Source organism: Gracilinanus agilis, chromosome 1 (genome assembly GCF_016433145.1).
Source record: "Gracilinanus agilis isolate LMUSP501 chromosome 1, AgileGrace, whole genome shotgun sequence".
Lineage (NCBI taxonomy): Eukaryota > Metazoa > Chordata > Mammalia > Didelphimorphia > Didelphidae > Gracilinanus > Gracilinanus agilis.
Genome location: NC_058130.1, coordinates 733,288,816 through 733,314,688, shown reverse-complemented (window position 1 = coordinate 733,314,688; position 25,873 = coordinate 733,288,816). Strand labels below are relative to the sequence as shown.

General features: G+C 49.1%; 1 protein-coding gene across 2 annotated transcripts; it reads left to right on the top strand.

Moving 5' to 3' along the window:
* The first annotated feature begins 187 nt into the window (after nt 1-187).
* ARRDC2 (arrestin domain containing 2) lies at nt 188-24,056 on the top strand. Of its 2 annotated transcripts, none has more exons than XM_044672429.1 (8): nt 188-440; nt 18,874-18,940; nt 19,488-19,635; nt 20,610-20,712; nt 21,022-21,278; nt 22,028-22,190; nt 22,599-22,750; nt 23,138-24,056. In XM_044672429.1, exons 1-8 carry the CDS (start codon nt 188-190, stop codon nt 23,189-23,191), a joined length of 1,197 nt encoding a protein of 398 aa, XP_044528364.1. In that variant the 3' UTR covers nt 23,192-24,056. The 2 variants fall into 2 exon arrangements, with proteins under 2 accessions (XP_044528364.1, XP_044528357.1); XM_044672422.1 differs by lacking the exon at nt 188-440 and adding an exon at nt 18,189-18,552.
* The last annotated feature ends 1,817 nt before the right edge of the window (nt 24,057-25,873 follow it).

The following is a 25,873-nucleotide window of genomic DNA, read 5'->3' as shown; positions in this document are numbered from 1 at the left end:
CCCCTGGAGCCCCGGACTCCCAGACGTGAACAGGGTACCCCTTCCAGCCCCACCCCCAGCCCCCGCTAGGGGCCCGGCTGTCCAGAACGGCAGTCCCGCGACGCTTCGTCCCACCCCCCAGCTCCTAGGTCAGGCTGTCAGCGAGGCGCTGCTCCCCGCACGGACTACCCTCCGACGGCACCTCGACATGGGCCCCAGCGGAATTCGCAGCTTCCAGCTGGAGCTGAGGCCGGGCACCTATCACGGTGGGGAGTTGCTGAGCGGCCTCTTGGTGCTGGAGCTGAGCCGACCCCAGCGGGTGAAGGGCCTGGACGTGGCAGCCAGGGGGACCGCCTTCGTGCACTGGCTGGATAGTCGCAGCGTGGGTGTGAACGCAGTGTACCACGACTACTCGGCCTACCAGAACTTCCTCCGAAGGCGAAGACAGCTGCTTCCCCGAGGTAAGCCCCGCCCCGAGCCACACTGAGGGCGCCTAGCAGGGGGAAGCAAGCACGGCCATTATAGGGCTCCATCTTCTTGGTCGGGAAAATGGCCTTAAACCTCCATTGAAAATAGGTCTTCGAAAATGGGCCTCAGTGTCCCTAGTTTGTTTCATTTATCTGAAAACACACCCCCTCTTCCCTTCTGAGAAATGGGCCTCAGCTGCCCCCCCCCTTTCAGTTTGCTTTTACTGTAATTTATCGTGTCTACTATGTGTGCATTCAGGCATGGAGAATTGCCTGCCCCAAGGCATCTAGTCTGATCCCGGAATGCTGAGTTGAGGAATCAGCAAAGCAGCCAATTTTCTGGGAATTTTGAATAGCTATTATTAGCTATTAATAGAATAGCTAGCATTTACCCTAGGGTATGGGGAAAAGGAATAATAAGAAACAAGTCTGGAAAGGTAGACTTGAGTCAGTGTGAGAAGGGCTTTAAATGTCAAAGTCAAGAGTTCTTATATTTTTACAAAGGGGTAATAGGGAGCCACTGAAGATGTTTGAGTCAGGGAGTGACTCAGGTCAGATCTAGTACCTACCTTCTCATATTGTTTGGCATCTATGTACGTGGACCATGGAATAGAGAAAGGAGAGACCTGAGGCAGGAGGACTAATATGGAAGCTGTTGCTGTAGTCTGGGTGAGGTGGCCTGGCATGAACTCAGGTTGCTCTGTGAATGAATGAATAAAGCATTTATTTATTAATTGCTTATTATGTACAAAGCGCTTTGCCAAGCTACGGGGATAAAAATAGAAAAGTAAACCAGTGCCCTTCATATTTGAATGGCACAGATGATACATATGAAAGGTTTGAGCCACAAGTCAAATGGAAAAGTCCCATGATCCTCAGGGGGTAGTAGCAAATGAGATGGTGATGCTTCTGCTATAATGTCGTTTCCTTTGATGAAATCATAACAGTTTCCAATGCTGAACCATCAGACAAGCATCAATAACTACACAGACAAAATCTCTCTTTTCCGGGCTTCAATGCTGTGGCTGTAGCCCCTGCAGAAACAGAGCCAGGCCACATCTCTAGGACCCTGGTCTGGAAGCCTCATTTTTTTTTTTAAACCCTTACCTTCTGTCTGTGTATTGGCTCCTAGGTGGAAGAGTGGTAAGGGTGGGCAATGGGGGTCAAGTGACTTGCCCAGGGTCACACAGCTGGGAAGTGTCTGAGGCCAGATTTGAACCTAGGACCTCCTGTCTCTAGGCCTGGCTCTCAATCCACTGAGCTACCCAGCTGCCCCCTGGAAGCATCATTCTTCCCAAGGTTCTTGGCCTCAGGGCCTGGGCTGCCTCCATTGGGGTCTGGGGGGTAGCTGATGGCCAAGGTGGTAGTAGTGGTTAGACTTGCCTGGCACAGGCTGCCTCCTGGCCTTTTCTCAGAGGGCTGACTTTCCTGCCCTGTATGTGGCGTTGGTAGGAAAGGCTGGTCACTTCTCCATAGAAGTTGCTTCCCTGGGTGATGTTTTCAGGACTTGTGGTCTGGGTAGTGCTGCCAGTCTTGGGGCTTCTCTGACTACCTGGCTCTTGGGGGCAGGTGGTTCGCAGTTGGCCCCCTTCTCTACAATGATTTCTCCCCTCAGTGGTGGCGAGGCAAAATGTTGGGCTGATGGTTTGGGGGGAGGGAGTGCTGCTAATCCCAAAGTTCTTGGGCTCAGAGTCCCTGACCCTCTCCAAGAGGGTCTAATGGAGAACGGCGATCATGGTGGTAGTGGTTTGACTGCCTGGCACAGGCTGCCTCCTGGCCCTCCTTCAGGGGCCCTTGGTCTTTCATCAAGGCTGGCTCATCCACCTTCTTTGGGGCAGTTGGTGGGGCTGGCTGCTCCCTTTCTCCTGAGAAATGATTTCCCAGATGATGGCCATAAGAGCTGTGACTGTTGAGAAGATCCAAATGCCAGCTATTGGGCAGATAGAATTTATGGAACTGGGACGATTATGGTGGAAATGGCAAAGCACTCCAGTATCTGTGCCAAGAAAAAAACCCCAAATGGGGTCAGGAAGAGTCAGACTGAACAAGGACAACAAAAGAAATGAGAGGGGAAGGAGAAAGGAAGAAGCATTCATTAGGGACCTCCTATATATACCAGGAACTGAGCTAAGAGCTTTACAACTATCTCACTTAATCCTTACTACAACCCTGGGAGCTGGGTGCCCATTTTTCAGTTGAGGAAACAGAAGCAAACAGCCTGACGTGACTTGCCAGAGTCACACAGCTACTAAGTGCCTGAGACTGAATTTGAACTCAGGTCTTCCTGATTCCAAGCTCAACTCTCTAACCACTGAGCCTCTTAGCTGCCTTAAAAAAAAAATATCAGTTTGGGGAAGTGGACAGGTTTAGGAAGGAGGATAATAAATTTCATTTCAGTCATGGTATGTTTGATATGCTAATGGGATGTCCAGATAGAAATGAGCAGCAGATAGCCCCTATCAAGAACTAGAGCTGAGGAAAGAGCTCTGAGTTAGATTTGGGAGTCAGCCAGCATTCCCTGTTGTTATTATGATGAAAACCCTCACTTTCTGCTTTAGAATCAGTACTATATATTGGTTCCAAGGTAGAAGGGCAGTAAGGGCTAGGCAATGGCGGGTAGGTGACTTGCCCAGGGTCAAACAGCTAGGAAGTGTCTGAGACCAGATTTTAACCCAGGACCTCCCGTCTCTACGCCTGACTCTCAGTCCACCAAGCCACCCAGCTACCCCCTCAAGCCTCTCATATTCTATGCCACTCCCAGTTAGAGTGACTTAGAGGTGGCTGAGAAGGACAAGTAGGAGGAGGACCAGCAGGGAGCAGAGGTACCAAAAGCCAAGGGCTGGGTGGCTGTCTCAGAGAGTGGGAGCCACAGTGTCCAGAAGGATGAGATCTGAGAAAAGGCTGTCAGACCCAGCAAGGAGATCACTGCTAACCAGCACATGTGGTTTCAGCAGAATGATGGGGGTGGAAGCTGGGTCAGAGAAGTGATCTCCTAGCCTAGTGAACCCTCACTAAAACAATATTTATAATTCAATCATGGTGTTATTGTTCACGAATTTCAGTCGAGTCTCACTCTTTGTGACCCATTTGGGGTTTTCTTGGCAGAGATACTAGAGTGGTTTGCCATTCCTTTCTCCAACTCATTTGACAGATGAGGGAAACTGAGGCAAACAGGGTTATGTGGCTTTCCCAGGGGCACACAGCTAGGAAAAGTAAATATTACCAGGAGAGGAAATGGAAGCAATGTACAGAGATGACTTTGTCTAAGATTTTGGTCAGAAAAGGAGTGAAAAGGCCCAATAGCATTAGAGGATGTTGGAACTGGTTCAAGTAAAGTGGTTGTTGTTGTTGTTATTGGTTCAAGTAAAGTGGTGGTGGTTGTGGTGGTGGTGGTTGGAACTGGTTCAAGTAAAGTGGTTGTTGTTGTTGTTGATGATAATGATGATGATGATGGAACTGGTTCAAGTAAAGTTGTTGTTGTTGTTGTTGTTGTTGTTGTTGTTGTTGTTGTTGTTGTTCTTGTTGTTGTTGTTGTTGTTGTTGTTGTTGGGATTGGTTCAAGTAATGTTGTTGTTGTTGATGATGATGATGATGATGATGGAACTGGTTCAAGTAAAGTTGTCGTTGTTGTTGTTGTTGTTTTGGGGATTGGTTCAAGTAATGTTGTTGTTGTTGTTGTTGTTGTAGTAGAAGAAGGATGAGGGAAGCTTGGGAGTAGTTGTAGTAGTAGTAGTAGTAGTAGTAGTAGTAGTAGTAGTAGTAGTAGTAGTAGTAGTAGTAGTAGTAGTACAAGGAGGAAGAGGAGGAGGAGGAAGAAGGAGAAGAAGGAGGAGGAGGAGGAGGAGAAGGAGAAGGAGAAGGAGAAGGAGAAGGAGAAGGAGAAGGAGAAGGAGAAGGAGAAGGAGAAGGAGAAGGATGAGGGAAGCTGGGAAGCTTGGGATTGTTTGTAGGCAGCAGGGAAGGACCCAGGAGAGAAGGAGAGGATGAAGGTGAGAAGGACTTGGAGATGGACTTAGAAAAGCATCGAGCCCCCAATCTGGTCCTACAAACATCTGTAACAGTTAAATACTGGGAATCCAAAGATGAAAGGAAATGAAACAATCCCTGTACTCAAAGAGTTTATAATCTATTGGCAAAGTACAGCATGTAAACAAATAAGTACATGCATGATAATTTGTGGCATCTAACAGAGTAGTAAACACACAGCCTACATGCCCACAACCCTTCCAGATATAGCCAGAACCAGATTTAAATGTAACTGGGAAACATTTAACAAAATAAATAAAAATGTAGTAAAATAGAGATAACTACATTTTACTTATTTATTTGTTAAACCTTTACCTTGCATCTTAGAATTAATACTATGTATTGGTTCCAAGACAGGAGAGCAGTAAGGGCTAGGCACTGGGGGTTAAGTGACTTGCCCAGGGTCACACAACTAGGGAGTGTCTGAGGTCAGAATTGAACCCCCCCAGACCTCCTGTCTTAAGGCCTGGCACTCCATCCTTTGAGCCACGTAGCTGTCCCCTAGCCTGCTTGTTTTGCAGATGAGCCAACTGAGAGCCAGAGACTTTAAAATTACTTTTCCAAACTTACGTAACTAAAATGGCAGATTCAGATCCAGATCTTCTGATTCCAAACCCAGGACTTCATCTGTTCTACTACAAACAGGGAGACTGAGGTCTAAAGTAGGAAAGGAAATTGTGTGCAGTCACAATGCCAGCTGCCACAATCAGTCTGTAAACATTTGTTATGCATTTTCGATGTGGCAGGCATGGTGCTAAGAGCTGGACACAAAGAAAAGACAGTTCTAGTCCCCAAAGAGCTTCCAGTCTAATGATCCCAGTTAAAAGGAAGACAATGTGATGCAATGGAGAGTCTCTAAATCTCTAGATTTAGAATCTGAGGACCTGAGTTCAAATCCTGGCTCTATATATGGACTAGTCCCTTAACTGATCCAGGCCTCAGTTTCCTCCTCTGTAAAATGAGGGAATGAGGACATCTAAGTGGCTCAGTCAGTCCTGCTGGAGTGAGAAAGCCCTGGGTTCAAATGTGACCTCAGATGCTTCCCAGCAGTATGATCTTGGGCAAGTCACTTAACCCAGTTTGCCTAGCCCTCATCTTTTTATCTTGGAGTTGTTACTAAGACAGAAACTGAAGGTTCTTAAAATAAAATATAAAATATGAATAAATAATAAAATTAAAAAATAAAATTAAACAAGGGAGTTGGACTAGTTGGCCCTTAAAGTACCTTCAAATGTCAGTCTATGATCCTGGACCTTCTCTGACCCTAATCCTGACTGCCCTCCTCTCCCTACCCCCACTCCCCCAACCCTATTGAAGGCCTTGTCCTCCTCATCCATGTGTCCCTCCCAGCCAAGTCCTTCTATAATGGGGAGGCTGCTGGTACACACAGGACCCGTTTACACACAGGAAAGCAAATTGAAAAGGCCTCAGGCATCCAGGTGTGAAGATAGAGCCCTTTGGCCCATGGGTAAATATTTACCCCAGAGTTTGTGCCAGCTTGGAACCTGCCTGCTGAAAAGGTTGAATTCATAAAATAGACAGGGGAAGCCAGTGAACTGACTTGCTGTGTGATCTTGGGCAAGTCCCTTCCCCCCTCTTACAATGAGAGCTTTCAAGTGGAGGGTCTCCAAGCTTCTTCAGCCCCACCTCCCAAGGATTCTCCCAGAGAATCTGGAGGAAGCATCACAAAGGAAGAATGCTGAACCAGAAGACCTGGGTACAAATCTTGTCCCTACTTCTTGCAAAAAGACCCTGAGGAGTTAGCTTCCCCTGTCTAGCTTCAATTTCTTCATCTGTAAAATGAAAGGATTGAAGTAGATGGCCCCTAATGTCCCTTCCAGCCCTGAATTGGTGGCCTCTATACTAGATCCAATTCTGAAGGATAGAAACAAATATTGCAGGCTGGTGGGAGACAACTGGCAAAGCTTTTAGGACAAAGAAGTCCCAGGCAGGGGGAAGGACAGAATTCCTAGGGTACTTTTCTTTTCCTTTCCTTTTCCTCTTCTTTTCTTTTCAAACCCTTACCTTTTATCTTAGAATCAATACTGTGTATTGGTTCCAAGGCAGAAGAGCAGTAAAAGCTAAGCAATGGGGGGGGTAAGTGACTTGCTCAGGGTCATACAGCTAAGAAGTGTCTGAGGCCATATTTGATTTTTTTTAATTGTAGTTTTTCTTTATTTAATTCCAGTAACAAATTTACACATAAGCTTTCCATGGTTACATGATTCATGTTGTCTCCCTCCCCCTTCCCAGAGCTGACACACAATCCCACTGGGTTAAACATATTTTATCACTCAATACCCATTTCCATATTATTCATTTTTGTAATAGAGTCATTTTTTAAAACCAAAACCCCAAATCATATATCTAAATAAATAAATGATAAATCCTATATTTTCTTCTGCATTTCTACTCCAAGGTATTGCTGTTAATAGCAGTCTATTACATTTGATCATCCCACAATGTTTCAGTTACTGTGTATAATGTTCTCCTAGTTTTGCTTATTTTACTCTGCATCAGTTCATGTAGGTCTTCTGAGTTCTTTCTGAAATCATCCAGTTCAGCATTCCTTACAGCATAATAGTATTCCATCACCATCATATACCACAATTTGCTCAGCCATTCCTCAATTGAGGGGCATCCCCTCAGTTTCCTTTTTTTTTTTTTTGCCACCACAAAAAGCACAGGTATACGTATTTTTGTGCAAACAGATTCATCCCCATTTTTTTTTTTTCCTCTTTGGGATACAATACCTAGTGGTATTGTTGGATCAAAAGGCATACTTTTTTTAAAATCCTTTTAGCAGAATTCCAATTTGCCTTCCAGAATGGCTGGATCAATTCACAACTCAATCAGCAATGCATTAGTGTCCCAATTTCGCCACATCCCCTCCAATATTTATTATTTTCCTTTACTGTCAAATTGGCAAATCTGCTAGGAGGTACCTCAGAGTTCTGATTTTCATCTCTCTAATCAGGAGGGTTTTAAAACGCTTTTTGATATGCTTATTGATAGTTTTGATTTCTTAATCTGAGAACTATTTTTGTATTGGGCATTTGTATTACAGGTTTTTTTTTTAATTTTTTAAATTTTTTGGAAAAATTTTCCATGGTTACATGATTCATGTTCTTACTTTCCCCTTCACCCCCCCAAATACCTCCCCCCATAGCTGACACAAATTTCCACTGGTTTTAACATGTGTCATTAATCAAGACCTATTTCCATATTATTGATAGTTACATTGGTGTGGTCATTTCGAGTCTACATCCCCAATCATGTCCACATCAACCCAAGTGTTCAAGCAGTTGTTTTTCTTCTGTGTTTCCACTTCTGTAGTTCTTCCTCTGAATGTGAGTAGCATCTTTACCATAAATCCCTCAGAACTGTCCTGGGTCATTGCATTGCTGCTAGTATAGAAGTCCATTCCATTCGATTTTACCACAGTGTATCAGTCTCTGTGTACAATGTTCTCCTGGTTCTGCTCCTTTCACTCTGCATCAATTCCTGGAGGTCTTTCCAATTCGCATGGAATTCCTCCAGTTCTTTATTCCTTTGAGCACAATAGTATTCCATCACCAACATATACCACAATTTGTTCAGCCATTCCCCAATTGAAGGACATACCCTTGTTTTCCAGTTTTTTGCCACCACAAAGAGCACAGCTATAAATATTTTTGTACAAGTCTTTTTATCTATGATCTCTTTGGAGTACAAACCCAGCAATGCTATGGTTGGGTCAAAGGGCAGGCATTCTTTTAGCGCTCTTTGGGCATAATTCCAAATTGCCATCCAGAATGGTTGGATCAGTTCACAACTCCACCAGCAGTGCATTAATGTCCCAATTTTGCCACATCCCCTCCAACATTCATTACTCTCCCCTGCTATCATTTTAGACAATCTGCTAGGTGTGAGGTGATACCTCAGAGTTGTTTTGATTTGCATTTCTCTAATTATTAGAGATTTAGAACACCTTCTCATTTGCTTATTGATAGTTTTGATTTCTTTATCTGAAAATTGACTATTCATGTCCCTTGCCCGTTTATCAATTGGGGAATGGCTTGATTTTTTTTATACAATTGATTTAGTTCTTTGTATATTTGAGTAATTAGACATCTGTCAAAATTTTTTGTTATAAAGATTTTTTCCCAGTTTGTTGTTAACCTTCTGATTTTGGTTGCATTGTTTTTGTTTGTACAAAACCTTTTTAATTTAATATAATCAAAATTATTTATTTTACATTTTGTAATTTTTTTCTAACTCTTGTTTAGTCTTGAAATCTTTCCTTTCCCAGAGATCTGTGTTCACCTAATTTACATATAGTTTCCTTCTTTATATTCAAGTCATTCACCCATTCTGAGTTTATCTTGGTGTAGGGTGTGAGATGTTGATCTAAATCTAATCTCTCCCATATTGTTTTACAATTTTCCCAGCAGTTTTTGTCAAATAGTGGATTTTTGTCCCAAAAGTTGGGTTCTTTGGGTTTATCATACACTGTCTTGCTGACGTCACTTACCCCAAGTCTATTCCACTGATCCTCCCTTCTGTCTCTTAGCCAGTACCATATCATTTTGATGACTGCTGCTTTATAGTATAGTTTAATATCTGGTACTGCTAGGCCCCCTTCCTTCACGTTTTTTTTTTTTTCATTATTTCCCTTGATATTCTTGATCTTTTGTTCTTCCAAATGAATTTTGTTATAGGTTTTTCTAATTCAGTAAAAAAGTTTCTTGGTAGTTTGATAGGTATGGCACTAAATAAGTACATTAATTTGGGTAGAATGGTCATTTTTATTATGTTAGCTCATCCTACCCATGAGCACTCAATGTTTTTCCAGTTGTTTAGATCTAGTTTTAATTGTTTGGAAAGTGTTTTATAGTTGTGTTCCTATAATTCCTGTGTTTGTTTTAGTAGATAGATTCCTAAGTATTTTATGTTGTCTAGAGTGATTTTAAATGGTGTTTCTCTGAGGCCATATATGAACCCAGGACCTCCTATCTCTGGGCCTGGTGCTCTATCCACTCTGCCACCGAGCTGCCCATCAAGAGCCCTTTAAAACCAGCTGGGTCTGGTGAGGACCCTCTGCAGAGGAAGCTCTGGGCAGCTTGCCCTGGGTGGCTCTCGGCAACGTTGTCCTATCAGCCCTATCAGGAGCTAGCAGGCCAGGCGTGTCAAGTCCTGGGCCAGGGATGTAGTATCCAGGGCAGGGAGCTGGCAGCCCCACCTCCAAGGTCCGGGCAGGGATGCGGATGCTCCTTACCCCTCTGGGGATGTAGGTCTGTTTGTTCACTCATCAGATGTTCATTAAGCACCTCCTATGTACAGAGCAGAGGTAACATAATGGAGGCAGATCTAGAGCCAGCCTCACAGATCAGGACCTGGGTTCAAGTCCCACTCAGAAACTTCTCCAGGGAAGTGACTTTGCCTCAGCCCCCTGGGCAGCTTTCAAAGCTTTGAAGGAGCCAAACTGGTACCTCAAGTGTGAAATGGGGCTAATGGTAGCACCCACCTCCCCTGTGTTGCGAGAATCAATCAAATGAGATAGCTGCAAAGAACTCAGGACGTAGTTGATGCCTAACAATGTTCATTCCCTTCTCTATTAACAAGTATCAGAACAACCCTGGGAGGGGGAAGGGAGGAAGGGAATAAGCACTTATTAAGCACCTACTGTGTGCTAGGCACTGTGCTAAGCGTTGTACAAATATTTCATTTGATCCTCATAGTGACCTGAGGGTGCAGCTAGGGGAATAGGGGGTGTTTAGCCCAAAGAAACGTGGCTCTGGGGGAATGTGAGCATTTGGAGACAAGCAGGCTTTTCCTGCTTGGGCCCAGGGAACAGAGCTCCAAGCATTGGTGGAAGCCGCAGAGGCAGGTTTCTGGCTCCTTTCTGCCCAAAAAGGAAATGAGCTGCCTGGAGGGGACTTGAGCTCCTCCTTCCCGGAAGTCACCCAGTGGAGGCTGCTGAGAACCCTAGATACAGAGAGCAGCCAGGTCAGCCCTTGCAGCTCCTGTTCCTGGGATTTGGTAACAGTGGGGCTGGAAGGAGGAGCAGGCAGAGGGGAAGGGCACTCACATTGGGCACACTGAGGCTATGATGCTGGGATGCTAGGACATCCAGGCAGAGACAGCTAAAGGTCTGGGGAGGTCAGGGAGAGAGGGACATGTGGGGCTTAGGAAGAGAAGAAAAGATCCAAGGGCAACCTCTTGGGCATGTCTGCACTGAGGGGTTCCGAGGTTCCATGGACATTCTGTGATCTAAGAGCCCTCCCAGCCCTGACGTTCTGGGTTCTAAGCTTCCTCTGGGCTCTGCCATTCTCTGTTCTAAGCTCCCTCCCAGCTCTGACACTCTCTGTTCTAAGGTTCCCCCCAGCCCTGACATTCTGTGTCTTAAGAACCCTCCTAGCTCTGGCACTCTTGGTTCTAGGATCTCTCCCAGCTCTAGCACCATATGGGTTCTAAGTTCTCTCCCAGCTCTGGCACTCTGGATTCTAGGATCCTTCCCAGCTCTGACATTCTCTGTTCTCCCAGCTGTGACACTCTGGGTTCTAAGAGTCCTCCCACTTTCAACATTCTGTGACTCCTCTCTTCTCCCATTGAATTCCTAACCATCGTTTGAATCAGGGGACTTAGTTTTTAAAAAATCACTGGGCAACTTAATTTCAATAAAATGGGTTTCTTTGGTAATCATTCCCATGTATTTTTTATGCATTTGCCAAGATTATTCAGAAGAGGAATCCTGAGGCTTTCTGAGGCCTCCGAGACGACCAGAGGGATCCATCACACTCTCCAGCCCTCCCTCTCCCCATCACCCCACTGGTTGAGAAGCTCCGATTTTAGGTGGAGCTCAATGCCATTTCCACCTCCTCCGGAAAGACCTCCTTGATTTCCCCCTTCCCTTCGGGCCTTTCCCCTTTGGGGAACTAGACTCCTCCTTGGGGCTTCGCCTAATGAGAGTTTTCTCGGCTTCTCCCTGCGAGCTCCCTGGATGGGGACTATTTCTTTCCTAAAACGCCGCCCGGAATTCCCCAGGCTCCGCGCTACCGCCCGTACCAAGCAGGTTATTTTGTATTAACTTTGGCTATTGCCCGCTAACTCTGTATTACTTTGTAGTCCACCTGCGGCTTCCCGCAGCCCCTTCCTGGTTCGCCCACTAGATGGCGCTCCAAACGCACAGTCAGGCTATTCCAGGTGACCAGTGAGGGCGGCCGGCGGAGGTCCGCGTCTGACCTCAGTGTCCTGGGCAGGAGCCAGCCCAGAACTTGTGACTGGGTGTCCCGGTGTGAGGAAGGGTGGGTCGGGAAGGGACCGGCCCTGGCTGTATTTTTCCGCACCTCTGGGATGCCCGGCCGGAGCTCAGGAGGGCAGACAGGAGAGAAGGAGGCAGAAACAGGGCGCGAGCCCCGGGCGCCTTTCTGAAAGTGGGCTCGCTCCTCCCGGGCCAGCGTGCCCGGGCCTCCTTCCTTCCTTGGCCCTTCCCCGGGACCAGCCCTCCCGAATCGTCCCGCTTGGCCCAGAGAAATCATTTGCTTCAGAGAGGAAGGATCTCCTAGCGCCCATTTTACAGAGAAGGAAGCTGAGGGCCAGAGAAAGACAGTGGGCTTTGGGTTCCTCGGAGCCGGTGGCGAGAAGGGAGTCGCTCGGCACACCTTGCACTACCAAGAGACGAACAGGCTGGTAGAATGGGGAAAAGGTCAGCTCTGGGTTCGAGGCACCTGCCCCTTCTCCAGTCTGGCCTCCTCTCTGGGGGAGAAGTCTTAAGCATTCCTCGAACTCCCGGGAAGGAGGTCAGCGTGGGGTCCCCGCCTCTCTTGGACCCGGGGCATGTTTATTACTTGAAGCTCCTTCACGCGTGTTCCCTGAAAGTACAGTCTGATCTCGCCCTCACCCCGGCCCCTGCTCCGTCAAGCCTGGCCCCAGCCTCCAGGAGAGGACATGGCCCTCTGCCACCCCCACAGCAGGAGCTGGCTCTGGCTCTGGCTCTGGCTCTGGCTCTGGCTCTGGCTCAAGAGATCGGCAGAGCCTAACCACTGCCCTCCCCTGCCGCCCCATCCTCCTCCGGCCCAGCTTCCTGAGGAAGGACGGAGAGGAGAGGGAGGGGACTGGGACTGGGGCAGGGGACTAGCCAGAGCCCACAAAAGCTGGTGTCTGGACCCCTCCTGCAGCTCGGGGCAGGGATGCTTGGGGGGGGGGTCCCCCAGGCCAGGAAGAGCGGATGGCTGACCCTCGGGCAGTAAGACCTCCCGGATCCCTGGCTCCTTCCCTCTTACAGGAAAGGCTACCGAGGGAATTCTCTTTGGGCAAACCTTGGAGTGAGCACCTGGCTTCAGATCTCATTTCTGCGCTTATTGGCTGGTATCTCAGGCCTGGCTTAGCTTGGAGCCTCCAGTTCCTCTGGAAGAAAGAGCCGGACTGCCAGCCTGAGAGCCCTTCAGAGGGAGATGCCATCTTTATTGATCATCTTTGTTATTATTACAGCTAACATTTCTAAAGCACCTACTAGGTGCCACGTGCTTTACAAATATGATCTCATTTGATCCTCACAACAACCCTGGGGGGGGTACTATTATCTCCATTTTACAGAGAAGGAAACTGAGGCAAACAGAGGGGAAGTGACTTGCCCAGAGTCACAAAGCTAGTGTCTGATTTGAACTCAGGTCTTCTTGACTCCAACCCTTTGAGAGCCTCTTTTTAAAAAAGAGGTGGTGGTGGTAGCTCAGTGGATTGAGAGCCAGGCCCAGAGTTGGGAGGTCCGGGGTTCAAATCTGACCTCAGACATTTCCTAGCTGTGTGACCCTGGGCTAGTCACTTGACCCCCATTGCCTAGCCCTTACCTCTCTTCTGGCTTGGAACTAATACATAGTATTGATTCTAAGACGGAAGGTGAGGGATAATAAAAAATTAAAAAGAGACTCACAGGGGTCTTAACCTAAGGACCTCAGAGGCCATCTAATTTAATCCTCCCATTTTACAGATGAGGGAACTAAGGTGCAGAGAAGAAAAGTAATTTGCCCTGATAATTTCTCATATGGGTTGTGAGTGGCAAAATCCTAGATAACTAAGGTCCCCTGACTCCAGGCCCAGGCCCTTTTCCTCCAGCCTGTCTCCCCCAAAATGAGGAAATAAAGCCCAGAGAGCAGAAGTGCTGACTCAACGCCAAACCTGCCAACAGGGCTAAAACCATACAGGAAGTCACTGACAGAGCTGGGATTTTGAACTCGGAGCCCTCTGATGACTCCAAGCCGCCCTCTCAGCTTCTCTCTCTCAGGCTCAGTCCTTAATGTCTTTCTGCACACACACGTACACACACGTACACACCCCCTAGTGTTTACATCATCTTGATTTCCAAATCCATTCACCTCTCACCCAATCAGCCATTGTAAGAAGGAATGAAAATAAAAGGCAGGTCAGTTGACCCAACCCACCCATCCCCGGGCTCTGCAGTTATTGGCCATTTTGTCATTTTAGCATTTTGCTTTTTTTCCGATAGTTTCCCAATTACATGTTATTACAATTTTCCACAGCAGAAGTTTGCTGAAGTCCTACCCTCCAGAGGGAAGACTCCTTCCCTCCCCTTCCCACTGATCATCTGATTTGTCAGTCATTGTTTATGAAGCGCCTACTATGTGCCAAGCACTATGCTAAGGTCTAGGGGTACAAAGAGCCAAAAGACAAGTCCCTGCCCTCAAGGAATTCTCGGTCTAATGGAGGAGACAAGATGCAAATGACTATCTATGTACAGTCAACTTTCATGCAGGAGAAACTGTTGGGACAACTAGGTAGCACCATGGAGAGAGAGCCAGATTGGAGTCAGGAGGTCCTGGGTTCAAATCTGGTCTCGGACACTTCCCAGCTGTGTGATCCTGGGCAAGTCACTTGACCCCCATTGCCTAGCCTTTACCTCTCTTCTGGCTTAGAACTGGTCCTTATGTTCATTCTAAGATAGAAGATAAGGGTTGTTTTTTTTAATCAGCTGAGGGAAGGCTCCCCCTTTAGGGGGGAACTGGGTAAGGTGAACTTTTAGCTAGAATTTGAAGGAAGCCAGGAGGCTGAGAAGAGGCAGGAGAAAGAGCATTCCAGTAGGCAGGGAAAAAGTGTGGTGATCTAACGGGGTATGCAGAATTCTGTACTCATAGTCCTCTCCTTCCACTCACTTTTTCACATGCTTTTCCTCCCTCTCTTACACACATAATCCGTCTCACACTTATTCTCACAAGTACATTAGGTCATTCCTCCTATGCACAAATCCCCCCCACACACTCATAATGGGTGGGAACCCCATGGTCAGGAGTTTCGTCCTGGGTCCCAGCTTTAAACAACACTGTGCCAGTCTTCTAGAAAGATGGGAACATTCTGCTCCCTGCTCTGCTAGATGGGTGGGTGGAAGTCTGCATCTCCAGCACTGGCTTCGCCTGGACTGATCTCACAGCCAGGGCCCCCACACTGGGGATGGGAGCCTTCCTGCCCTCTGGCCTCACACCCAGGATCTCCGTCTGTGTCCCTGACAATGCAGCCCCCTCACACTACCCTTCTCTTCTCCCAGACACCCTGATGTTGGAGAGAAGGACAGGGAACAGAAGCACCCACTCCCACCCGTGCTGGGGAAGAGAAAGTAGTTTTGTTCTCCTTGGCCCCAGAGGGCCAAACAAAAAGCACTGGGTGGGAGTCCCAGAGAGACCAAATTGGACTTGATGGCTCAGTGAAACTTCCTGACAGTTAGGGCTGCCCTCAGAGGAATGGCTGGCACAGAGAGAGATGAAGGCTTCCCTCTCCTTGGAGGATTTCAAGCAGAATCTGGCCAGCAGCCTGTCCAGGATTTTACAGCATGACTTCCTCCTGGGTATGGGATGAATGAGCTGACCACTGAGCTCCCTTCCCACTCTCAAGTTCAAGGGTTCTGTGAAAGCCTGGGTCTCCAGATACTTGGGATGAGTCATTTAGGCTAACCCTTGGCATTAAAATTGCATAATTAGAATTTGAATCCTAGGACTCTCTCTCCCAGCATCCCACAGTGCCTCCTTACATTTTGGAGACATAGTTTGTGTGTGCCCCTGCCCCTCTCTCTCTTTTCCCCTGACTGCAGCTGGGAAAGTTTGCTTGACTCAGGTTTTGACTTTTGTTCTTGTATTTTCTTTTACTTCAAGTGATTATTAATAAATCCTATAAAATATAATACTTGAGTTATTGGACATTATTTTTAATCTTACAAAATGAAATCAATAGGAGCAGATAGATGGTCCAGGGGTTAGAGTGCCAGGCCTGGAGTTCCGAGGACCTGGGTTCAAATTTAGCTTCAGACACTTCCTAGCTGTGTGACCCTGGGCAGCTCATTAAACCCTAGTTGCCTAGCCCTTTATTGCCTTTCTGCCTTGGAACTGAGACTTGTCTTGATTCTAAGACAGAAGGTAAGAGTTTTAAAAAAAATGAAATGAAGAAGGCCCAGAAAGATCTACAGGCTCATTGATAGAGAGCTAGAAAGAAGGGACTTCTAAGGCCATCAGATCCATCTCCCTGATTTTACAGATGGGGAAACTGGGGCTCGGGCTTGTTAAGTGATTTAGGTCCAATCTAAGGTCCAGCTGCCTCCAAGGATGCTCTTTCCTCACTAAGGTACCAGTGGACTCCCCCTCCCAGAAGGTCTTGCCTGGCGGAGGCTGGAAATTCTCGCTCTGGTAGGGATGAGACTAGAATACCTCAGAGGTCTCTTCCTTCCCAGATTCTGTGACTGAGAGAATCCCAGCACTGGTCAGCCCTGCCGGGCTAGGAGCAGACTAAGGAAGCCTGGGAGAGGTATTTGTAGAGTTTCTAGCTCGGCCCTGGCATTTGACAGAAAAGGAAACCGACTCCAAAAAGGAAACGGCCTTACTTGCCCTGAGTCACCCAGGAAATAAGTAACAAAGCTGGGATTTGGAGTTCCCCCACTCCCCGGCATCTCTGCCTTTTCCATTCCACCAAGGAGACTCCTCTAAGTAGTTAGGGGGGAGGGACAATCGCCAAGGATCTCCTTAATTGAGAAGGTGGGGCAGAGGGCAGTGGGGTGAGGAGAAAATATTTGGATAACTCTGTTAAGATCTCTACCTGGTCTGTCCAAGTTTGCCCCCAGGCCTAGGAAACCTCCCATTTCCACAAGGTAGAAACCCAGCTTGAGGATGGGAATGTTTCTGGAGTTCTTGGACCTAGAGGGGACCTAGGGGAAGTGGGGAGGTCCTAGCTGGGGCAAGTCTGGCTAAAGTCACTTTGTTAAACCTACTAGCTCCTCTGGGGGGGCTTTGCGGGGGAGGGGAGGTTGGAGGAGTGTCTCTGACCATTTCCTTTCCTGCTCCAGGCTATGGGGAAATTCCCAACCATTCCCAACCCTGCCCAACTGTTCTATCTCCCACCGGCTCAGCACCGGGCCTGGGAAAACTTGGTACTGATGCCAGAACCTCTAACTGAGTGAGATGGTGCCAACCCTTCCTTAGAACAGAGAATGTCAGAGCGGAAGGAGGACTCCTGGACCTCGGTTAGCACGTAGAGTATCAGAGAATGGCTTGGCTATCAAAGAAGGGCAGAGCTGGGTGAGCCCGAACCCAAAAATGTAGAGCTAGGAGGAAGTAAGGGACTATTGTTCAATCTCAAGCTATAGATGGGTAAACTGATCCACAGGGATGGAAAATAACTTTCCTAAAGCCTTTTGTCTTTTGTTTGAAGAGCTTTCCACTCCCGCCCACCCCTATTAGTTTGTTAAATGGGGCAAAGAAATTCAGTCCAGAGGGTTGCAAGTGGGGGAAGGGTAAAGGTGGGAACGTTTGGCTCCGAGCCCTGGACTGAAAAGTGCCGTAGATAGGTTAAACTGGGAAAGCCTCGGGACTCGAGATTCACGACTTCTGGGTTCTAATCTCGCGGTTTCCCCGTCTCAGTATGACCTTGCTTAGTCTTCCCCTGGACTCCGTTTCCCTATAAGAGGGCACTGAATTAGAAGAGTTGGGGTTTGAGGGCAGAATGGTCTTAAGTCCTGGGTTCAAATTCTTCCTCCAACCCTTTATTGCTGTGTGCCTAGAAGTCATACGATTCCTTGGGCACCTCTGCGAGTATCGGCTTTCCTTCCGTAAAATGGGGACAGAGCCCCATCTCAGAGGATGGATATGAGGTCCAAGTCCGATGAGACGTGTCCTAAAGGGCTGTAAAGCGATATATTGGCGTCGTTATTCTTGGACCGGGACTGGGGTGAGGGGTGCGCGCCTTAGGTGAGACGGTAATTCCAGCCATTTAGAAGGCTGGGCTCCCGGTGTCAGCCTGCGGGACTTTGCCCAGGCAGCTCCCTCGAGCCAAAGGAGTGGCAGGCTGGGCGCGAAGATGCTTTCCTGGGTTGGATACATGTAGATGGGGGGTGGGGAGGCTACTGGAGACCTGGGGTCCTGGGCCGGGGAGGGGGGAGGAGGACGAGTCCCACTCTGAACCAGAACCAGGCGGTCTCAGAGCCCCGCCCAACAATCCAGGAAGGCGGATTTGCTGAAACAGCCTGCTACCCGCGGCGGTGGGAGCGTATGGGTCTCCCACGTGTTTGTTTTTCTTCGGCGCCGCGCCCCGCCGTTAGCCACGCCTCTTCAGCCGCGCCATTGGCTGCGCCTCCTCAGGGGTTAGGGCGTGGTGTGGCGATTGGTCGGAGACCTCTTTTTAGCCCGCCCCATGGCTTATAAAAGATGCTGCGGGCGCTCTTGGGAAGGAGATCCTCGAGTGAAACGTTCTCGTCTATTCGGCCTTTTTTTTTTCTGGAGTCTCTCTCCGCCGCCTCCCCTTTCGCCGCCGCCCCTTTCTTGCTAATAGTCTATCGCTGTGATGATCTTCGACAAAGTAAAGCGCTTCGCCGTCTTGCTAGATGGGCCCGAGCCCGAGCCCGCGTTCAGCGGCGGTCAGGCCGTGTCCGGAACGGTGCTGTTAGAGCTGGCGGCCCCGGCGCGGGTGGGAGCCCTACACCTCCGCGCCCTGGGCTGCGCCCGGGTGCACTGGACTGAATCCCGCAGCGCCGGCTCCAGCACTGCCTATACACAGAGCTACAGTGAACAGGTGGAGCTGGTGAACCACCGCGACACACTGCTAGCCCCAGGTACGGCCCCCCCACCCGCCCCGGTGCCCAGAACCCCGGGATGTTGTGGGGGGTGGGGTGCGCACTGTGTAGAGCACCGGGGCAGTGTCCGTGTGATCACTTCGAACAGCCAGCCCCCTCCGAGCTCTCCTTTTGCACTCTCCTCCCCTCAAGTGGGAACGAAGATGATCCTGCCAGTCTGAGCCGACCACTCCCTGGCCAGTTTTGTTATTGTCTGGCGAAGTTGGTCCTAATAAGGTCTCAGCCTGCTCTTCCATTCCCCAGCCCCGCCCTGCCCCCATCACAAACCTCACCGCACCCCCCATTTCTTCCGCCTTGCAGACTCTGGGGACACTACTACCTTACAGCCCGGGAGGCACGAGTTCCCCTTCAGCTTCCAGTTGCCCACGTAAGTGTCTGAGCTGGGCAGCTCTTGATGGGACCCGGGGTCTAATGCTCCAACCTGTCCCTATGGGTACTAAAAATACTCTGGGCCTCTGTGGGTGGTACCACCTAATATCCAACCATCTGTGGCTGTTTCCTTCACTTCAACCATGTTCCCCTCTTTTTTCTGTCTCCCTGGCTGTCTTCTCTTTGCTTTCGTTCTTTTTCTCCGTTCCTTCACCCCCTTTTTCACTGTCTCTCTGCCTACCTTCTCCTGCCTTTCTCTCTGCACACTCCCGGGCCTCCATCTGTCTTGCCTCCTTAGCTGCCTTCTCCCATCTCTTTCATTCTGTGTCCTCTTCCCATCTCCTTCTCTCTGCTTTCTCCCATGCCCTTCTTTCTCCACTGTTCTTTCCTGCTCCCCCAATCTCCCCCCCTTCCCAAGGGCCCACATGTACATTCATGCTTGGCCTTCCTAAGAAGCCAGGTGTAGATAAAGAGTCCGGGAGTTTCCTGTGAGCTCTTTCCCACTTCCACCCCCAGATTCTTACCTGCCTCTCTTTGCCTGCCAGGACTTTGGTGACCTCATTTGAAGGGAAGCATGGGAGTGTTCGATACTGTGTGAAAGCCAAACTCCATAGACCCTGGGGCACAGCCAAGCGGGCCAAAAAAGAGTTCACAGTGATCGAGCCCATCGACATCAACACTCCCGCCCTGCTGGTATGTCAGTGGGCGAGCAATAGGACACCCTAGAGGAATTCCATTTAAGCATTAATGTCCCTAATACTAGACTCCCCACCTCACTGTCTGGGAGGCTATGGAGCATCCTGCTTTCCCAGTGCCAGCTTTGGGGGTTAGTCTAATGCTGCTACCCATTCCTAGCTCTTAGCCTTGACTGTATCCACTCCCCCAAGCCCCCCACACTAAACCAACTATATATGGAAGGAAGGTCTTTAAGGGGAAAGGGTATTGCATTGGGCTGGGAAGAAACAGGAAACTCCCTGGATGAAACTGAGCAGAATCTCTTAAATCTTTGGCCTCAAGTTCCTCACCTGCCAAAAAGGGTGATCATATCTCTGCCTTATGGGATGAACCTGGAATGTCTGATCTGGGAGGAAATCTTGTCCCATCCCCTCATTAAAATTGAGCTCTGGAGAGGGGAGGGAAAGTGACAGAATAGGGCTTTGAAAACAATTTTCAGAGGACTTATGGAAAGTCCCAAGGCAGCATGGTATATTTGGAGTAGGGGTAAAAGGGGTGACCAAGAGGACCTGGGCTCTGGCCTTATCTTTGACCTATGCTGACCAACTGACTCTGGACAAGTCACTTCACCCATCAATGCCCCAGACAGCTTTCTGTGGCTAGAAGTACCACCATGAAATTGCCACACTTTCATGCCATTGAAATCCCAACTCCACTCCCTATTCCTCATGGGAAAGCCACTCTCAGGGCCCGTTTATTCATAGAGCCCCTGCTCTGTGCTAGTTCTTTGGGCTACAGACACCAATGAAGCATTGGAAGAGCTTGTGTTCTCATTTGAATGTAAGCCCCCAGGGCCTAGCGCAGTGAGGCTGTGACCCCAACAAGTGCAGGGAGAGGGTGCCCACCCAGGTCCTTGCAGGTATTTAGCAGGTGTGGCCTCCGTGTGAAGAACCTATTGTTCATTTTGCTTTTTGGGTTTTGTCCTTTCACAGGCACCTCAGGCAGGTGTGAAAGAGAAGATCGCCAGGGCCTGGTACTGCAATCGAGGCCCGGTTTCCATTACAGCCAAAATTGAGAGGAAAGGTTATACTCCAGGTAACTGGGGCACTATGTGCTCACCTGCACGGAATGGGGAAGCCTGGAGGGAGGCTGGCCTTTCTTGTCTTTTAACTGTCTGCCAAGGGAACCAGAGGTGGCTAGGATAGCTAAGGGAGCTTGGCCTTTGGAACTGGAAAGACTCAGTGGCCCAAGCAGTTCTAGACTAGCTATTGGATGTAGTGTAGGTCTTCCTCTGTTGGTAGAAGGAGCGCCCTGTAGAGTGGGGTCCCCAGAGGCCCCCTTCTCTTGCCAGTCCAGCCATGGTGCCAGGCTTTCCCCATGCCATCATCTCTTCTCTCCCTCCAGGCGAGGTCATCCCTGTCTTTGCTGAGATAGACAATGGCACCAGCCGCCCAGTTGTGCCCAAGGCCGCCATTATCCAGACCCAGACCTTTGTTGCCCGTGGAGCCCGGAAGGAGAAGAGATCTGTGGTTGCAAGCATTGTGGGGGATCCTGTCCCTGCAGGGAAACGGGAGCTATGGCAGGGACGGGCACTGAAGATTCCCCCTGTGGGACCTTCCATCCTGCAGTGCCGGATCCTTCATGTGGATTATTCTCTAAAGGTAGGACCACCCAGCAGAGTGGGCATGAAGATCTGCCCCCAAGTGGTTTGGCCTGCCTAGGATGTCATGAATGCCTTTGAGCTGAGCCTAGGCAAATACCCAGGAGCCTAGATTTAGAGCTGAGAGAATGGTGCAGTTGATGCCTGGGCCCTGTGTTCCAGTCCTTCTAGAAGGGAATGGTGAGGAAAGTAAATCCTGGTCCCTGACCTCAGACAGAATGAAGCAAAGGGCCTGAAAGATCACTATACCACCTCACACACGGTAGAGAAGGAAGCTGAGCAGGGATTCTTCCCACTTGACAGATGAGGGAACTGAGGTCCAAAGAGGAGAAATGAGCTAAGACTGGATAGAACCTAGGTCTCTTGACCCCTTATTGGGGCTCTGACCCCAAGTGTCCTGGGAGGGAAGAGAGGTCTTGGAGGTGTTGGAGGGAAAAGTTCTGGACACAATCAGGAGACTTTGGAAGAAGCCTTTCCCTTCTGAGTCTCAGCTTTCTCATATGAAAAATATAGTAAGATCTCCCCTAACTATGTCAGGTTACCAGGCTACAGAAATTGTTGTATGCTATTGTATGGTCCTGTAATTGCAATTAGTTAAATAATAATTGCAGTGAAGTCTAGTGGCTAAGGAAGTGGCCTCTGAGCAGGGGGCACCCGGTACGTGTGACATCAATGAAAGACTCTGGTGGGGTGCAGGGGAGCCCTGCTCCTTCCTTGTCCCTAACAGCTTTGCTTCTGACTCTTTCCCAGGTCTGTGTGGATATCCCAGGCACATCCAAATTGCTCCTAGAGCTGCCACTTGTCATCGGGACCATCCCCCTGCATCCATTTGGCAGCCGGACATCCAGTGTGGGCAGCCAGTTCAGCATCAGCCTGGACTGGCTGCATATGACCATCCCGGAGCAGCCAGAAGGTGAATTCCTACACTGAGCAAGGGGTCTTGGGGTCCTCCAGACCAGTGCCCTGGGATGTGGGGAAACAGGTCCACAACAGAGCTCAGAGGCTCCCCTGACTCCCCAGTCCCTCTTCCTGAGGCACCACGATGCCCATTTTGCTGAACAAACTGGATCCAAATCCAAGCTCAGCCACTGACTCCCATGGGGGGTGCCTCACTTTTGTGTCCATGTTTTCTCACCCTTTAACATGAAAACCAGGGAGGGTGGAATGAGAAGACTGGGCCCCTGATGTCCTTCCGTGTTAGCCCGTGACGGCTCCCCTGCCCAAGAGAGGCAGGCAGGTGGGAGGGCCCCCTCAGGGAGCCCAGCCAAGCCAGGGTGAAAGGATGCTAACGTTCCCTCACCATCTCCTGGTTCTGTTTCAGCGCCCCCAGAGTACTCCGAAGTGGTATCTGAGGAGCCGGGATCAGGCCTCTCACCTCCACCCCAAGAGGCCGGGAGCAGCCGGGCCCTGGAGGGCCCCTTCTTTGCCTACATCCAGGAGTTCCGATACCGTCCACCTCCCCTGTACTCTGAGGTCAGTGAGGAGTTTCTCTTAGCTTGGGGAGGTTTTCTTTGGGAAATCTGCTTTTCCGGGGTTTCATTCACTGAGGGTCCCTAACTGAGGGGGATCAGAACTCTAGGGCAGAGTCGTTTCCCCTCCCTTCCACCTGGATCTTATCCCCCACATAGAAGGGAGTAGGCTTTTTTTTAATCACAATTTTCTAAAGTAACAAAAATCTATTTTCTCTCTCAACAAAACCTTAGTTAATCTGCAGTTAAGTAAAAGGTATTCCCAACTTGGCCAGGACCAAACTGCCCTGTGAAGCCATCTTCTCTGTCAGGAGAAACGGCTTCGGCTTTTTTGGGGGAAGGGAGCCCCAGAAACTCCCAGTACCCTCCTGACTCTAGCTTCCTTTGCCAGGTGGATCCTAACCCTCCCTTGCAGACCATGAGGCGGCGATGCATGACATGTTGAGGCCTAGAGGCAGAGGCTTGATTCTGACCAGAACCAGCTCCTGGGATTCAGTAAAGGCTCCCGGCTGGAGTGAAGCCAAGGAGCCCCGCTGGACCGCCTGGCAGGAGAGCAGGCGGCTTCCTGTGCCTTTGGAGATGGCAGGGGGGATGGGGAGTCGGCTCAGCATGACTTTAGGACGCAGCTGCTGAGTCCCCCCTTTTCTCTGGCCCCAAATGCCTTTTGGGTGAGGGCCGTCCCTGACACGAGGCTGTTTTGTCCTTTCTGGAAGCAGCTCTGAACTTGTCCTTCGACCTGGAATTGAGAGCTCAGCTCTGTCCAGAGCCTTCATTCAAGGACTTGTACGGATGAAGCCTCTCAGAGGCTAGGACTTGGCCAAAAGGGGAGCCAGTAAGGCTGGGGCGCTTCACCTACAGACTGCCTCATTTTCCCACCCAGAGAATGCTGGCCTTGGCCATGGAGAAGATGGGCCAGGACAGCAGGGGTTTGTGAGACTGTTCTCCCTCTTCCCCCGGATCTCCCTGGGAGCTGGGCCTGGGGAGGAGAGATAGAATTAGGAGTCAGTGAGAAGGGATGGTCCATGGGTGCTAAACAGGACAGCCCCTCTAAAGCTGGTGCTAATACTGCGCGGGACCAAGGGAGCTGCTTCCCCTTCTGGGGCCTGACACCCACCACAGTGCTCTTACTCAAACCCAGGGAGGGCCGGCTCCTTCCTTTCAGGAACAAGCGTTTGCTTGGCCTTGACTGAGAACTTCATCCACACTGTGGTTTTGATAAAAATCAAAGAACATTCAAGAGAAGCTCCTTTTTTTTGTACAGTTTTTCTTTTAAAAATAAATAATAAACGTGAGTCTATGCTTTCTACCTAGACGGATGTGTTGGTTTCCCTCTCCTCCCTAAAGCAACTTTCATGAATTCGAATAGTTGACATTCCCAAGCTATTAAGGGGAGAGGATTGGTGTTTTCTTCTCTTTCTATATTTTTAGCATTTTAAAATAAAATTGGGGTTCAATTCTCCTTCCCTCTAGCTTCTCCCCCACCCATTGAGAAGGCAAGCAATAGGAAACCCATCGTATATGTGTGAAATTATGCAAAACATCTCCCTAGTAGGGAAAAAACTTGTGAAAGACGTCAGCTTCGATCTCTGTTCAGACGTCTTTTCAGAGGTGGATTTTTTTTTAAATTGATATTTTTTGACATCACCATCTTTTCCGAAAATAGCCTTGTCTTGTGCCCAGGAAGGGAGAAAGGCAGTTCAGTAAGGCTTACCCGCGTCATCCATCGCTCTTCCAGTGGATGCGCTAGTCTGCGTCTGTTACTCTCCCCCTGCTTTTGGCCAACGGGAGCGAGATGCTTCCCAGCGCCGCCATCATCGCAGCCCAGTCCGGCTTTGTGGCTATTTCCATTATTGGAGTTATTTTTTCTGTTTCTCTCCATTTCCCTGTCCCACTGTGCCTCAGTTGATTAAGTCTCCCATGCGAGCCAGAATTCTCAAAATTCTTCCTGGTCCTCATTTCTTAAAAAAGATTCCATTGCATTCATGGACCACAGGCTCGTTTAGCCACTGGACCAAATCTCTAATTCCTTCATCTCTCTACCAATCCCTTCCCTAGCAACCACCCCCGGGAGAGTTTGTGACAGAGTAATGAAAGCACTCAGAGAGGTTATGTGAGTCCCTTGAGGTCACACAGCCAGTCCTTTGCTGAGGCATGAAGCCCTGTTTCCTTCCCACTGTCCCACACTGCCCCTGAGGCCTTTACGAACTTTGAGTTCTTCCTTAGTAGAGGCACCAGGGAAGGAATCACTGCAAGGGGGGGGGGGGGGGAGGGCATCCTGGTAGGATTGGACTCTGCCTTTTCCTGCCCTCNGGGGGGGGGGGGGGGAGGGCATCCTGGTAGGATTGGACTCTGCCTTTTCCTGCCCTCCCCTCTCACTCAGGACCTGCGGGCTAAGGATGGCTATATTCCTCTTTTGTCTTTACGAATGCTGGAAAGAAGGGGCAGCTGGGTGGCTCAGTGGATGGAGAGCCAAGCTTAAGGACGGGAGATCATCCTGGGTTCAAAGCTAGCCTCAGACACTTCCCAGCTGTGTGACCCTGGGCAAGTCACTTGACCCCTATTGCCTACCCTGACCACTCTTCTGCCTTGGAACCAATACATAGTAGTGATCCTAAGACGGAAGGTGAGGGCTTAAACAAAAACAAATGCTGGAAAGAACTGTTCCATCCGGATGTGGATTTGGTCTTTGGTAATTTGCTGTGTAACCTTGGACAAATTGCTTCCCCTCTCTGGGCTTGTTTCCCCCAGATAGATAGATAGATAGATAGATAGATAGATAGATAGATAGATAGATAGATAGATGCAACATAAATATATAATAAATAAATACAATATAATAAAAATTAAAATATATTAAAAATTAAAATAAAATGAATTTTAAAAAACTGGTCTGCCGGTGGGAAAGCCAAGACCAAGAGGGAAAGATCGAACCGGGCCAGTGTTGACATTCTATGCTCTGAGGTCACTCTCCACCTCGAACTTTCTTTCCTGCTTTTAATAGAAATTCTGCTCTGTGGCCCTCCCTTGAGCCAGCCTGCTAGGTTTTCTGGGTGTCAGTTTCTGCCTCCTCCTTCCCCCCCCAGGGGGGGAGGGGAGGACAGAGACCAGATCCCAGTCACGAGGTTCC